Source organism: Mytilus edulis, chromosome 7 (genome assembly GCF_963676685.1).
Source record: "Mytilus edulis chromosome 7, xbMytEdul2.2, whole genome shotgun sequence".
In the NCBI taxonomy this organism is placed as follows: Eukaryota; Metazoa; Mollusca; class Bivalvia; order Mytilida; family Mytilidae; genus Mytilus; species Mytilus edulis.
In genome coordinates, this window is record NC_092350.1 from 51885097 (window position 1) to 51902266 (window position 17170).

The 17170-nt window shown below is 30.5% G+C and overlaps 2 protein-coding genes across 2 annotated transcripts in view; one reads left to right on the forward strand and one right to left on the reverse strand.

Annotated features, from left to right (window-relative positions):
• The window catches only part of LOC139481760 (potassium voltage-gated channel subfamily A member 1-like), an 82559-nt gene that overhangs the window by 41590 nt on the left and 23799 nt on the right, over positions 1-17170 (reverse strand). The window contains exon 2 of the mRNA XM_071265250.1: positions 3329-3753. Coding sequence (XP_071121351.1) covers positions 3329-3753 — 425 coding nt within the window. The remainder of the gene's footprint in view (positions 1-3328; positions 3754-17170) is intronic.
• The window catches only part of LOC139481762 (U1 small nuclear ribonucleoprotein 70 kDa-like), a 65977-nt gene continuing 49493 nt past the window's right edge, over positions 687-17170 (forward strand). Inside the window, exons 1-4 of the mRNA XM_071265253.1 lie at positions 687-1237; positions 7912-7974; positions 9277-9331; positions 15085-15149. Of these exons, the coding sequence (XP_071121354.1) occupies positions 1094-1237; positions 7912-7974; positions 9277-9331; positions 15085-15149 (327 nt within the window). The 5' untranslated portion in view covers positions 687-1093. The remainder of the gene's footprint in view (positions 1238-7911; positions 7975-9276; positions 9332-15084; positions 15150-17170) is intronic.

The following is a 17170-nucleotide window of genomic DNA, read 5'->3' on the forward strand; positions in this document are numbered from 1 at the left end:
ATTACAATTAGGCCCACCATTACCTTGTTCTAAGCTCATCATAGCCACCTCCATTTTGCATATAAATGTAAGCCCTACTTACAACATTTAGTTTTGTTCATGTCATCTTTTCATGAATAAATATATTCCAGTTATTAAAATCACAAATTAATTTTCCTATTTGTAAGCTGTTTAATCATTTCCATTGTGTGCTATAGAACAGTTGTTAAAGCAATTTTTAATTTCTTGACTCAATGCCAAAGCCTATTTTGTACAGTTCTAAACTAGTCTAAGTTGTCAAAAAGAAAACTGTGTTAAGATTGTGATCACCTTTGCAAATGTTATAATCATAAAATTCACTTTGACTGTAAATCATTGGCACTGATGTCAAAGCATAATTTCTTAAACACACTTTCTTAAAAGTACATGTTCTTTCCAAACTAAGATTATCGTCTGCATAAAACAATCTCAAGTCAATGTCACTTTTTCACTGTCCATTTTGCACTTTTTTCATAGTTTGTTGCATGTAATTAAGCGTTGCTGTTTTATAAACATGATGAGTAGGGTTCAATAAATTAACAAACCATTTCTCATGCAAAAATTTCACCCTGAATCGCTACAATTTACTGTTGATCTTACGTTGACATGAACCCATTGAGTATATGATAGAGAGTTGAGACTTTGATCGATTAACCAATCAGAAACCCGTTTACAAACAACTTTGGTTATCGACTAACAGGTGCTTTATGCAGTGAATATTAAATTACCATTAACAGTTTATTCTTCCTATGGCACAAAGCATATAAAGTCAATCAGCTTTGACATTCTAGAATACTACATATTTCTTCTCTTGATAAGAAAACTTACGTTAAAATATTAATTCACTGCGAGGATAATACTTCACCTTATTCCCTGTGGTACGTCATTTATCGGCACAGTACAAAGCAACGAAGAACAGACGTCTCAATCGAGTTATTTAGGGACGTGGTAAATTGCATGTGTTGGTCAGAGAAGACAAATTGGCGTTTTACATTTACCGCTGTGTATTTGAATGAGGGTCGATAGAGGCTGTTGAACATTTTAAAGACAAGTTACTGAGAGATACTTGAACAAAATGACTGCTTTCTTACCTCCAAACTTGCTGGCTCTTTTTGCTGCCAGGGATCCTGTCCCATACTTACCACCGGCGGACAAATTGGGTTTCGAAAAGAAGAGGTTAAGTTATGGTGGAGTTGCACAGTTTCTTAATGAGTTTGAGGTAAAATCTAAATATAATTAAGTACAATAGATAATGTTTTAAATAGATAAACAAACTTACAATGTTTCCAAAATGGCTGACACTAAAGTTGCCATTGTTTACTAATTCTGCTTTAGAAAGTATAAGATATGTCCAGTTTTGGTTCGTAACCCCAGTCCATCGTTAGCTCTTTGATAATTGTGTGTATTAAGAAGTCAATTCTTGTAGTTTCAATCACGATTTCCCCCAAAAAGCACAGTAATGACAATTGCAGATGAAGGCATTGTTAAGAAAATCATTCTTAAATAATTCCTTTTGATACCAAATGTAAATAAACACACATGTGCATCTTAAAGCCTTTCCATTGAATCTGAATCAATTGGTGGAGCTTAGGCAGTTCATTATGAATAATTCACACATCAATGTGTTAACATAATTTAATCCATGACACACATACAAGCGTCAAAGACTTACAAATCAAGTTACACATATGAAGCCAGATTCTGAAATGCAATTAAGCCATTCATGTCACCAATGGCAACTGAATTTTTCATATAATTCCAAAAATAGATAATTTCCTTAAAGATAATCCAAGTTTACTTTACATTACACAAATTGGAAAAAATCCTTTCAATCAATGAATTGGCCTCCATAACTTAAATCGAGAATAAGCTACACTAGTGTCACAAAATAGATGGAAATTGATTTCTGAAAAGCAGGATGATTTTAGATGTGTAATCCAATACTAGCGTTTACCTGTACTAAAGCTAGGTGTAATAAGCTAAATAGTTACACAGTGTACAGAAATCATAGGAAAGTGGATTCTGCGATAGAAATCCAGCTCTTACTTGTTTAGATACTAGGAGCAAATTGTAAACAATGATCAGTGGATAAAACAGTGTATTGATTGGGAAAGTGTAGAGGGTGATGTACAAACATCAGTTGTTAATTATCTAGATACACAAAACCACCTCTAATATATGACATAAGTAAACAAAGTTATAATGGAAACAGGCACCTATCCATCATTGTCCATTAATATTATATTTTTGGCCAGAGAAAGAAATTAGTACATTCATCTCTAGGTCTCAACTTCATTTATAGGTCTCAATTTCTTCTTTCTTTTTTTTTTTTTATATCTATGTTTTTTTTAATTAATCCTGATTTTTTGTTTACAAAATATCATATTTGAAAATTATGTATTATTTTATTAATTTGAATTGACAAATGATTTGGATATATATGTGGCTACTTATTGATGTTACTGATGCCCTATCTCAAATAACAAGCAAAATGTGACAAATGTTGAATATTGATTATATATTGACAATTAACTTTCTAGAAAGATACAACATATTGTTGAATGAGATTAGACTTGTGTATTACAATTTACATATGGCATTATTTTTTATAAAAAAAAGATTGGACTTGTATATTATATGGTACATGTATTATTTGTTAAAAAAAAAAGGATCGGATTTGTGTATTGTACATGTTAATGTATATGACCATTATGGTATTATCCCTAACAATATACACACATTAAATATTTTGTAGTTGTATTTAGTAAAAATAGAATTGGGGTAACAAAAATTCAGTGCTGCAACCCAACAACAAAAATGAACTAAAATAGCCATATTTAAATGGAGAGATCTGCACACAAGTCAAGTTAAAAAATTTGAAAGACTGTTTTAAATTTTGTGTTTAAAACAGAATTGAGTTACAGCCACGAAATTTTTGAATTTAGTTGTTAAAGCAAAATACAAAGGCCTTGGAATGTTTAGGTTTTAATTATTAAAGAAAAGTACAGAGTAAATTTTTTACTAATCACAGGTAATCTTGGTAGTATGAGAATATGTTCCAATTATGATGCCTTCTCTCCCCCCCCCCCCAAAAAAAAATCAAAAATATATCGAGTGTTTTTAACAAATTGTTATCAGGTTTAATCTGTAAAAATATAACATAAACTATCATACTTAGTTTTACATTATGTAATTGTACATATATTAAACTACATGTATCATATATTGAATTTCCTGTGACACATTTCCTTAGGTATAAAGTTACAATGTTAAGTCTCAGATGTTTATATATACATGTAAATAGACTTACTTGTTATTTTGTATTTTTTCCAGTAAAGGAACTGTTGTCTCATCCTTTGTGTCTGACCATTCATCCTTGTGACATTTATTCACTGGAACATTTTCTAAGTTGTTACTTGCAGGATCGCAGTTAATATATTGTAATGAGTCTTGATATGGTGGAGGATTTGAATCGGGAGAAGATATCGGTGGTGTTGTTATTTGTTCCTGTTGATTGTTTTGGTCTTTGTATTTGTCACTGTTTTTTTGCTGCATCTTGAATATGTTTGGAAGACATGCTGACTTAGTTTCCTCGCCTGTACCCTGACCGCCTTTCGACGAATCTGACACAGAGCATGACCTGCCACTATTTGGTGCCGATTTGCTTCGCCTTATTCTTTTGGCAGCCTGTTGTCTTTCTATCCTTTGAGATTCTACAGCATCTAGATCTTTAGGCTAAAGAAGAAAAGAATAATTTTGTTGATAAAGAAAATGTTTCCTATCCTATCAAAAATGTTTGACTTGACTTTTATTCTTCGGTCGCAAGTGTTTTAAGTATGATAGAGTATGCCTTCATGCTTAGAATTGTGTGTGCAAAGTTATCAGAAGTTATTGATTATTAGGTATTCAATATCTTGTAAATTTATGGAAGAAATTGTTTTTTCTTAGCTGTTATCAAACAGAGAATTGCCAGGCCAATCAATTCATCATAAAGAATCCAAGAAACATTTTGTCAAATCTGTATTGACTTTTGTCAAGAATTAGATTCTGACGCTGACTCTGGGGATTGTTTCAGGTTTTGTGTTTGCATAGTTGAGTATTTTATTGTTTGTGTTTATTATTTACTACCACACGGTATCATATGCTGTGATTTTTTTTCAACTTTAAATAAAAGCCCAATACCATTGTTTACTGATTAAACATGCTTCAATTAAACCATTTTACACTGAGCCTTACAATGTATATATACAAGTTTGTATACACATGTTAAATTCTCATGTATAATGTATAGCTCATCAATATTTTTAAATATATAGTCCTCATTTTTAAATATGGTAAAAGTCAACAAGTCGCCTAGTAGTGTAGTGACTGAAAATAAATAAAGTCGATTATTTTATGAACTATAATCGAAATTTGTGCTAATTAGCATCCTTACCTTTCCTGCATTAAAATATTTAAAAGGTTTTTGTAAACATTATACTGAGGAATGTAAACAAACTCTTGTAATATTTCAACCCAATCGTTTTCCAGTTATATGTATTTAGATATAGGAAGATGTGGTGCGAGTGCCAATGATACAACTCTCCATCCAAATAACAATTTTAAAAAAGTAAACTATCATAGGTCAATATACAGCCTTCATATGCTAATTTGAACATGTTAATGCTCTGTAAAAATTTAAAGTTTCTTACCCTTTATTTAGCTTCAGATGTTTTCAGGTTTTTTTTGCTGTTAAATTTAAATCCATTAAAAACGTGATTACACTATGCTTGAATAATTTCAAAATTCTAATTCAAAAATTTTATGCCATTTAAATGTTTACAAGCGTTTACCTGGTAAGAGATTCATGACTTACTCAAGAAAGGTCCACATCAAAGAGTTTATAAACTGCATCAATCCCAGTTTAAGGTTAAGCTGGTACAACATTCATCTCAAAACATTAAATATTACTTCGGTATTGTTTAATTGCTTACATTATGATTTTTGTGCCTATTTTGTCTCAGTACGTTGGCAAAATAGCAAAAATTGTTTATACAGCTTGGGAAATTATTTATTTCTATTGTAATATTAATAGATTGTGTAAAAAATTGAATGTTTAGTTAATATGATATTTATCCTGAGGTCTTTCCTTGAATTTCAAAAGGTGTGCTGTGTATGAAGAATCGAGAGACTTGGCATCGATTCCAAATTATCATTTAAGTACTTAACCCAAGGGGACATTTTTTCACGCTAGTTCATGTGTACTTAATAAATTCAAGAAAAATTTCCATACAGAGGAGGCTTAAAGATCAACCTTCTCATAGATAATAGATCAGCAACTTGACAATTTTAACTAACATTTATAATGAAAATGTGAAAATTAACACACTGAAGGATCAAGTATTTACAAATGTAGGTACAGTGGCTAATTATGACGCTGCAGGATCAACGAAAAAAATATTTTGAAGGTGCTGCAGCATCATATCGGCCTGGGGAGAACAAATATTATTTACATGTATATAACTATTAAAAGCAATAAAAGAGATCATATGACTCTAAATATTAACATGGAGGCGATGTGGTATGATTACTAATGAGACCACTTTCCACCACAGTTTATATGACGTGGAAGTAATATACAGTTATAGCTAAACTACTCCCTTCAACAATGAGAAAAACCCATACCATATAGTCAGCTATTCTAACACAGACATGAAAAATATGAAATCATCAAAAATAACAGCTTTAAGTCACTATGTACAATGTATTACATTCAACCATGACAAATGTGCATTGGCTGAAGGACTCCTCCGGGTGCGAGAATTTCTCGCTACATTGAAGACCTGTTGGTGACCTTCTGCTGTTGTTTTTTATTTGGTCGGGTTGTTGTCTCTTTGACACATTCCCCATTTCCATTCTCAATTTTATTGAGCTATTAAAAACTCATACATTACTAATCACATAGCCATAGAACAACACATGTTATATATGCAACCAAAATTTATAGCTGTATTTATAACTGTATAGAGGTGACAAGACAGTAGTCATGAGTTGGCAGCAATGTATACTAATCATGCTTCTGACATCCCAAGTAGGAACAAAGCTTTTTATTGCTGTTCTCCATCTTTATTGTTACTCGAAGATCTTACAATGAGCCAAAATATCAGTCGAAAATACACAGTACTTGTGTTTCGGGTTGGCTTTCTCTACCACAATACTTTTTTGTATGCCTAAAAATGCCTTTGTTATAGTTTACTGTTATTTTGGTAAGTGAGTCAAGACAAAATTGAAAATTGTCCCCATTTATACTTTAAAAAGAAGTTTGAAATAATTCCACCTACCGTAGATACTCGAGTATAAGTCGATCCGCTTATAAGTCGGATGCCCTTTTCAGCTTTAAAATCTAAGGATTCAGTCTTGACCCGCCTATAAGTCGGTTTAAATTGAAACTTTTTTTTGCAGCAGAAAGTAACTGATCATCGGCAAAATCAAGAAATTTAAATTGAGTTTCATGTATTGAATGAATGTTACATAGAATTGATGTTCATCCTAATTATTTATTCTGTTGATAATAATAAAGATGTATTCATAACTTGTTTACTCTATTTTTGTAAATAAGAAAACCATAAACCTAAATACATTTTGTTTGGATTCACATCTGAAAGCATGATAAGAACACTTCTTTGGGCAACATAGAAAGCCATACATGACAGTCATGTAGATGAGTTTTCTGACTAGTTGAGAGAGGAACTGCCTAAATATTTAACACTCTAAGGGTAATACATGTTTCTCATTTAATATAAAGTCTATTTTTAGACAAAATATTAATGCACTGTATGGCCCTTTAAGAAAAGACACAAATTTGTTGCTTTAATGGTGTAGGAAATTTGTACAAGTATGTAACATTCAACATCTTGAACATACTTGTAACTGAAGTATTATTGATACAAGTGAAAGCATTTGCATGTGGAAATAGAAAAAGAGAGGAACAGTTCAGGGTTCTATTTTTAGACAACATGTACTGTTTTCTAATCTGTTTACATGAAGAAAAAGTGAAATAGTTTTGCACTTGCAAAAGTTATTAAGCTAATGGAATAATAAGCTTAAACGTAATGAAAATTCTAGCATTTCTCATCAGTTGTACTTGTAGAATAGATTTAGTTCTATCCTTTTCTTAGATCAAATGATAATGATAAACTACATTTGTAACATGTACATGTTTGTACATATACATGTATAAAAAATGGGAAAATAAAATTTTGACCTTATCTGCAGAAGTAATAAAAGAGAGTTTATGTATGCACATAAAATATGCAACTTTCACATTAAAAAGAAGCATTCATTAAAATTTTACATACCTTATAATGCATTGACATTGTGAAAGTTTGAATATAAATATGGTGTGATATTTACACATGTAAATTTTATAAGGTAAAAGGCATGTATTATATGTAACTTTACCATTTTAGTTGTGTGTGATGTTTAATATTATAACAGGATACATATAACCGGTCAGGATGTTATATTTTAGTGGGAGTACTCATGTAGGATTTGCATAGAACATGTAATTTAAGATTATTTTTAACAAATTATGAGATATGGTTGAAAAGTATAAATTTAGACTAAACATTAAATATCTGATGTAATTTTAAAAAAAATAATTTTGTTGAAATATTTAATTTCTTTATTTGAATAGGGTGCATATTCCTTCAGGTAAATCTGATGTAAAGAAATAATATTTGTATCCCATTTTTTTGTCACTTGATACCTTGTTTAAGGCCAGGTATTTTGTCCGTTTTTATTGGTTGAGGAAGCCGAATTGCCTTGAGAAAACCACTGACCTTTGATAGGAAAACTATTCAGTTGTTATACTATTTGTGGCTAATGTGTTAATAGCCTTTTTCTTTCTTTCAGGACCCTAAAGATACACCCCCTCCTACAAGAGTGGAAACAAAAGATGAAAGAAAAGAAAGAAAAGTAAATATTTTGTAGGAAAAGAAGGATCATATGAGATAACATTGCACTTCATGAAAGACCCAAAATATCAAAACAAACTCATATTTGCTGATCTTCATCTAAAAGATCATCAACCCTGAATTACAGAGCCAGAATATTTCTGTAGAATAATCTTTTTTAGTGAGAAGTTCTGACCAGAAATGTTTATGTATTGATGTCTTTAGGGCCTTCAAAACCATTGATCCTTTTCAAATTAAGGAGTTCAGTCAAAACACTTTGGTAAACTTTTTAACTATCGATGATATTTCAGTTTTCAATTATTGGTGTTTGGTATTCAGACCCAACCTCACATAAGATTGACAGATGAGGGTTGCTGACGCATGTAAATTTTTGTAAAAGGCTTGGTTAATGATATATTAGGCATAAAAACAAACAGAATAGACAAATTTGTTTATATATGATTAAAGTTTCCCCTGCCGAATTTGACATTTTGCCTATAGATAAGACCTGAACTGTTCATTAGGATAGCAGAAATAACTATCATGACTATTAGATTACTGCTGACTGTATCAATAAGAGTTATTGTATGGAATTATTGGATATGTAACTCGGTGGACGTATTGATTCATGGTCAAAAGAAAGATGGGAATATATCGAAGAAACAGCTCAATCGTACAATTATAGTTAATGTTGATATGACTCTGAATGGAAATTGATTTTCATTTTCTGTATACATTGATCTCAGTGTTTGTGTGAAATGAATAGCCTCTACTAATGGCAATGTTCCTAATATTATATACCGGTAGTTAATTTGCATAAATGGACGTATAAACTTCAAATTAAGCATTTGATAGGAGTTATATTTGTACTTTACTATTTCGATTGAATTAATCAGATCTAACCATTTGTATGCATTTTCATATTGCATAGATACATTGTATGCATAATTTAAAAGAATAGTGTTTAAAAGAGTTAAAGCCCCTGCCAATATGCATAATTTAAAAGAATTGTGTTTAAAAGAGTTAAAGCCCCTGCCAATATGCATAATTTAAAAGAATTGTGTTTAAAAGAGTTAAAACCCTGCCAAAATTGAAATATATTGATTGATTCTGTGATTCTTAGAATAGAAATATTGTTATAGCAAATGTTATCTGAAAAGTCTCAATGCAATTTGAAGAGAAAAAACAGCAATCTTTCACAATCATTTGAATTCAATTGTCAAAACAATGCAAAGAATTGACAAAATAGATGGTATAACTTTTTTGAAACTTTTTTAAATGATAAGTAAGAAATTAGACTTATTTTCTTTGTGTATTTTTCTAGAGAAAAGAAAGAGCAGAACAGATTGCCTACAAATTGGAACAAGACCTGGCTTTGTGTAAGTATGGCAGGTATAATAGGTATTCAAAAGAAAGCAGTTCTAAAATGAAATTGGTTAGACGATTAACTTTTTTGCAGGAAGAAAAAGAAACAAGAATTTCCAGAATTTACTGGATGACACAAGACCAATCAAAAAGAAAAACACACAAAATATAGCAAAAAACATAACAGAAAAAAATCAGAATAATACAACACAGAAAATGGGGAAAAGAATAGTACATTTCATTAATGCACTTACAAACAGCAGATACAATAATACATATAATATCAATTAATAGTAAGGAGGGATTGAAAAGTTGTGAAAAGAGCTACCGCAGTTGAAAAGTACCTTTTCTTTGGACAATCTTTCTTCATGATTCAACAAATGCACATAAGTTTTTTTAAATGGTTCTTGCACATATAAAAGATTTACTATAGTGCTGTTCCCAGATTTATCATTGGAGGGTGATGGGAGACACTTCAAATTAATATTGGGTGGTTGATTGCATTTTTCTTATACATTTGTGAATTATCAGTAACATGAAATGGATGGTTGGGGTCTTCAATAAGTACCTCTTATATCCCCCATTGGTTTAATTTTGAAACAACCATAAGTTAAATCTCAGAATTTTTTTGTGAAAAGAACAAATTCATATTTTAGTTTATAATTAATACAAAGGTTTTTGCCAACATTCGTGTTATTTTTTAGTACATATTATATTTTCAACAAATGCAGACTCCTAAAAGCATCATTAAATTTCAATTTTGTTTTCAAAAGCAGTTAACCCATTTTATTGCGAAGCATCTGTTTTACACCAGAAGTCATTCAGATATTGTCTGTTTCTGAGGCAGATTGTTCAAAAATATTTTTAACTTTCAACATTTAAATACTTATTTTCAATAGAATATTGGCAAGCAAACTATTGTATTAATTGAATTAAATGAAGAAAAATCAGCAATTAATTATAGATTGTAAAGCCAATCCTAGGATGTAGTTATACATTCTATTACAATAAAATCAATTCATCATTTCTATCTAATTCATCATTATAAAAAACGTCAGGTATCTTACCTGTGGTTCTACCTGTGCATTAGATATACCTCTCATCTCAATAACCTGTGTATAAGGTCCCCTGTCAAAGATATTCCCCGAAAACTCTCAATCATTATTACACATGGTGGACGTTGTCAATTTCCATGATTTTCCCACCTAACATTTAATGAAACATTTATCTTGAAAAGACGGATAAACTGCAAAGCTATTGATTAGGGTGAGGCTAAAGTTCTGCAGCTTTAATGTGCGTGATGTCTTCTTTTTACGTTTTTAATAGGATTCAAAATTCATCAAAAGTCCGCTATTCATTTTTATTAATGTCCATCAAATTCATTTTATGAATGAACTTCATTATTTTGTTTCGTTTCCCTGCTATTGCTGTAATGAAAATATGGAAGACTGCATTGGAATTTTCCTCATTGCATGATTTCTTTTGATGTAATAGATGCATTTCAGGGAAAAGGGAGATTGAATCTGATAGTTAAAAGTTTATGATTACGCTTTATAAATATTTTTGCCTCATTAGGATCAGTGCAACAATTGTTTGTGTTTTTCCCCTGAATTTCCTTTTGGTAGTTAAAATACTGGATTTCACAAATTTGTAGCAAGTCAAAAAGATATTCACGATAGAAAAAGTCATATATACTTCATTATAAAGGGCACTGTGAGAAAAGGGCTCCAACATTTGTGTACCCTAAAGACAAATATCCCCTGAAGTACAAGCCACATGATATTTCTTGATGAAGAGCACTGCAAGAAAAAAGGTTTCTCAATTTTAATCTAGGCCTGCTTTATAATCAAAAGAGACCCCAAGTACTGCAAGAAATTATTTGACAAACATTATTCATATTCATAATTGCGTTCTAGAAGTACGTAATATCAACCTTTATTAAATATTAAATAAAAAGAAAATATCACGAAGCTCCAGGTTTTGAAACATTCTCACATTTTGAAGGAAGAAAAAATTCAAGCAGTAAGAATATATCTGTTTCCACTTTAATACTGAATTTCTATAAATATATGGCTGTCTTAATATGATGACCCCAAAGCAAATATCCAGACTGTTTAAATAACAAAGTCTTTAACTAGAAACATACTACAGACGACAGGATCAGATTTAATTAACCATTAATTTGATGAGTTGTAATATTTTTTGGCAATACAAATTTTGGTTCAGATGAAACACAGTACCTATTTGTATTAATTGGACTAGAACGTTTTACCTCAGCCAATTATCATATCTTAAAAGAATGGTTTTGGTTATCAAGGCTTGGCTTTGACACATATTTAATTCATTGTCAATATAGTTAGGATGAACCCCAATTAGATAAGAGCAGCTCTTAAATACTATTTGTTGTCATGCCAGCTGTCAACGCAGGTAACGATTCTATTGTTTACCTGATTAAACTTAGATAATGTATTAATTAGTTACAAATTACAACATATAATCTTACTGTTAAATCACCTGGTATCAAAGGAGCCGTGAGGATATAAATCACTCTGGGTTTATATATTATCAAAAGCTTATGTAATGTTGCATTGGTTCTTTATAAGTTATGGCTCAATTATTTAAATGTTTTTATACCAAGATTAAGGAGAATATTGATGATGTAATCTTTTGATTTGTGAAGTATTCTTTCCACAAGTATATAACTTTATTTGGAAAGAAGAGAACAGAGGTTAAAGGGAAGAAACTTGTTGTATGTCCCTTGTTGGAAAAAGTGGCTCTTTGACAGACAAGCTTTTTTTTTTTTGAATTGTAATGCAAAATTTATTTCTCTTGTGAATAGGAAAAATGGTGACAGATAAGAGGGAATCAATTGAGAACCTTAAAAAAAGACCCCCAAAAACATCAAGTATATAAGATTTGGCTGTTACATTAAACATGACGTGTAATAACATTATAAATTTCGGCTTTTTGTATCATGCAAAAAGATTAATCATAACCTGTAGTTCATGATAATCATACCAGCACATAATCTACCAATTTGTCAAATATTGTTTATTTTATTTTCCAAATATAGAAAGTAGGACAAACAATTGATCATAATTTAGATCCGATTTCTAAATTATCTCTTCTGAAACAGAAATTAACACTTGGGGAGAGAATTGGTATTTTTATCTAGAGATTTATTTATTTTTAGCATTAAAAACTATTTAAGTAGTGAGGTATTTCTATAAGCTACTTATTTTTTTATATCATTATTATTTTTATTTTTGGATGGGAGAATTTGGATGGAATGAAAATATGAAATTAAAATTCTGTATTGTCTACATTATACTAAATTAATGTTATATTTAGTACCAGAAATTAAGAATATTATGTTGTTTTTAATTTGCAAAAGTACATTGCCGAAAGTTTATGGGAAAATTATTCTTCGAATCTGTCAAAGTAGATTTAAGCGAAACATAAACATTGTTTCAAAATTAAAAAAAAACATTTTTGAAATTTTGACCTTGAACTCCAAGTTTTGTGGGGGAGTAGATAGAGAGAATCCTTCAAAGTTAATTTAGATATAACGAAGACTAATTTTTATTGGAAATTTATGATTTATAGGTTTGTCAGAGCCATCAGTAGGTTAAGCGCTGGCAGTAGAGAATGCGGTATAAATCCATTGGAAAATTGTTCTACTGCCAAAATACATTGTACAAATAGACATAAAACACAATCCATCAGTACCTCGGATAATTACTGATCGAATAACTCAATTCTCCAATGATGTTATAATCACCGTGGAAACCATTATGTAAACTATAATGGGTTGGGGATGGTAAGGTCAGATAATCCCACTGTTGAGGTCGGTTACATCATTTTGCATCAAAAAATGAAATGATTGACGTTGCTAACTAAGCAGGAGTGATACGTGTTGGAAGCTAGGGGTATGAAATGTGTTTTCGCCCCTTAAAAAAAGGTCATTCCTTTACATGTCACTGGTTTGAACAGTTTTGGGTGGATTTGACACCTTAGTCATTCTAGGGATAAATATGTTTTATAAGGGAAGAGATCCCTTTCCTACTTCATCTATCTGAAATATATAGACTTAATATCAAAAGATAAATCAACACCATTTCCATATTTCAACCAAAATAAATCTGTTATTAGTTCAAGATATGAAAATATTATGAATAGTTAAAAATCCAATACGCCTCCTCCCCTCCCCTCACTTAAAAAGTAGAAATGTGAAGCAAGGTAATACACATTTTAAAAGAGACACCATTTGCACAGTCTCCGAACATCTACGCATGAAGAATTAGGAAATCAGACTTTTTTGTTCATTTCAAAAAGTCCTTTGAATGGCACCATCCATAGTATTTATTTCATTTACTACATTTTTCTGGATAGCTCCCATGAATATTGCTAATTAAGGTTTAGAAGTCTTTGACATTGTTTCATTGTATGACTTTTGTTGATTTAGTGGGAGGGGAGGTTTACATTAGATCAACAAAAGTTGGTCACACATGGTTAGTGAAAAGATTTGTGTTATTTCTGGATCTTCCATTGATATAATTAGAGAATTTTTGCCTAATTACCAAGATAGTGATGTTGTTTGTAGAGATGTAAATAGTAAAATTACAAAAATACTGAACTGCCAGGAAAATACAAAACGGAAAGTCCCTAGTCATATTGCAAAATCAAATGATAAAACACATCAAATGAATGGACAACAACTGTCATATTCCTGAGTTGGTTCAGGCATTTTCATCAATGGGCTGATTTAACAAAACTCCATGCCTTAAGCTTACCATGTCAAGAAAGATAACTATTGTTAAATAATTATAACCTATGTGACAAGTATCGTTAATTAGTCCTCATTTCTGATTATGAATTGAGTCTTTTATAAATGTATAAATATTCCATAATCTTTGCAAGAAATGGAAATGTGTTTAACTTATTGTATGTGCTAGGTACATATGTACTGGGACTGAATGGTTTGATGCACACATTCAATATTAAATTTACAATTACAGAAAAGAATCATAATAAAGTACTCTGGAAAAGGAGTCAATTTCATGTACACATTAATTATTCAGTATTTTTTATGTGTTCCAACATTTGTTAAGCTTAGCTGATTGTTTTATCTTAATGAATGATGCATCATATGGAAATAGGAATTGATGTGAACAATACTTGTATTTAAACTACAATGTTGGTTTAGCAATATTAAAGAGAGAACAATTTGGAGATAAAAAGGGGGGGGGGGGGGTAGATTGTTTCTACTGTCAAAGCATCATAGTTGATGCATACAAAATTTTACAACTGAAAAACACCTTATATCAAGTTTAATAGGAGTTTAGTTCCAAGTCGAATTCATTTAATAGATCCTTTCCATTTTTCATTCAAAGCTCAGCAAACAAATACAATTTATGATCGAGACATCCTTACATCAATTTTAAGAAAATGTTTTTCAAGAAAAATTGAAACAGATTAAACTTGTATATTTTAACCTAGTTTATGTATCACCGTACTTTTTAATGTATAGAAATATCTCAATCTTGTCCATTTTAACTTGAGTATACAACTGTTAATTAGAGACTTAGTTTAAACATATTTATTTATAGTGGATTGGGAAACAAGTTTTGCAACTTATATTAATCCCTTTCCACTTTGCGGGTGCGAGTGCTGCCTTGTAGCGGCATTAGCCTGCTTTTTTTCGAAATCTACAAGGACTTGATTAGAGACTTGATAAAATACATTTTTGCTTTCTTTCTCTTTTCAGGGGATCCTAACAACAATACAAATGGTACAAGAGATCCCTACAAGACATTATTTATAGCCAGAATAGTAAGTCTCTTTTATACATACATTTCAGCTTTATGCCATCATTATATGTGTACTATGTGAAAAACCCATACGAAAGAATTGTATATTTCTAGCCACAGATATGAGTTTGTTAGCTAGTCAACTGTAGTGTGATGAAATAAATCAAAAAAACATTCAGTTATGTCACCAATATTTAGCGCTTGATCAAGTTTATAGAAATTACTGATCAAAATGTTGTGAGACTAACCCCACAGAAATACATTACACAATTCTAGCTTTTGGGAAAATGAGCACATATAATTTACCCTATTGCAGTCTTAATGAAATGCTAGAAAACCAAAACAAATACATTGCACAGTTCTAGCTTCTATGAAATCAGTATATGACGTATTTAGCAATCTCTGATGAAATGACAAGAACAAAGAGTCACATTGATAATATCACATGGTTTTGTTTAAATCTGACAAAAATATAACCTACCATTAAGGCAATTGAAAAAAATCCAAGTATGCAACATTTTCTCAGACTGGTTTCCGTTGTCTCGAAACAAAATTAGCAAGATTTGTTCCTTTTGGAAATAGGATATCTACCTCTTAATTATTTAGAGCCTTTGTCGATATATTACATTTCAAAAGAAAGAAATGGGTTATGTTTCAAAGTATGAAAATATCCATTTAAAAGGAAAATTTATTATTTTCTTTCTGTCTAAAATAAATGAAAGCAGTAATCAGATGAATTATCTGCCCTTTGATCAAGTTTATTTTTTATTGGGAAATCATATTTCAAAAATGTATACATATACAAAAGGGAAGGTGAAATGTTTTAATAATGAAAGCAAAGAAAAAATGGTTAAAATATTACTATTAGCAGCAGTAGCAAGTAAGTTTTTAGAAATTTTATTTTCATGAAAATTGACTGAATTTGGATTTTACTGTTAATGCAATGCAAATATTAAAATATTATACCCAACAAAAATGCTTAATTTACTTATATAAAGATACCAAAAAACAACTTGATCACTTTTCTCATATATTATACACTTTTACAAAGATTACAAGGATAAAAAATTATTATACACAAAATCCTAGTTTACTTTTATTTGATATGGTAGGAATTTGAGTAGGATTTTGAGAAAGATTATTCTGACAAATTCAATCAATGTCAGTAATATTATAGAGAATGTCATAGATGCAATTGAATATATGTAGGTTTTTGAATTTTTTGTTAACTAGGTTGGAAAACAAAACCCCCCCAAAAAGAAAACAGATCTTAAAGTTAATAGTGTAAGGGGAGATAATTGTAGACATGTCAATTTGGTAAAGTGGAATTTAGTGATGTTGAGTGGCATTTCAACAAAAACAATTTTTCAACTGCATTTTTAAATTTGCAGCCACATAAATCAGATAATATATTAGCCTAATCTTTCATTCAACAAACATTATGTTTTTTTGGAGTTAACACCAAAAAAATTGAGAAATTTTCCAACTTTTCAAAAAAATATTTGGTGCTGACAAACTTTATAGGTGGTCCCTTTGAATATTAACCAGATACATGTATATATTAATACAGTTTCTGACAAGTCACCCATGCTCTATAGTTATATTTATTTAGGTTGGCTGCTGGTTGGCTGCTGGTTGGCTGCTTGCTTAAGAATTATATAATTAATGATAATGTTTCACATCTGGCATGCATGTAAACAAAGTTGAATGCAAAGTCTAAACCTGAATAAGTCCACTCTTATATTAGTAACTGGATTATTTTTGTTTGAATTAAAATGGATACTTTTAAAAGATGTCAATGTGACAAGAATATGATAAAAAAAAACCACACCCCCCAAAAAAATATAATTAAAAAAATAGTATTTTTGTAGACTGTAGTAGACTGTCAGGCAAGGTTGATTATTCTATGATAGGACATTCAACTGTAACAGACGTCATTATTTTGACCCTGAGCAAATTATTCTTTGCCCTGCTTTATGCAGTGTGTTCTGCTGAGGAGTAACACACATGAAATTATAAAGCTACACCTTAAAGATGTGCATG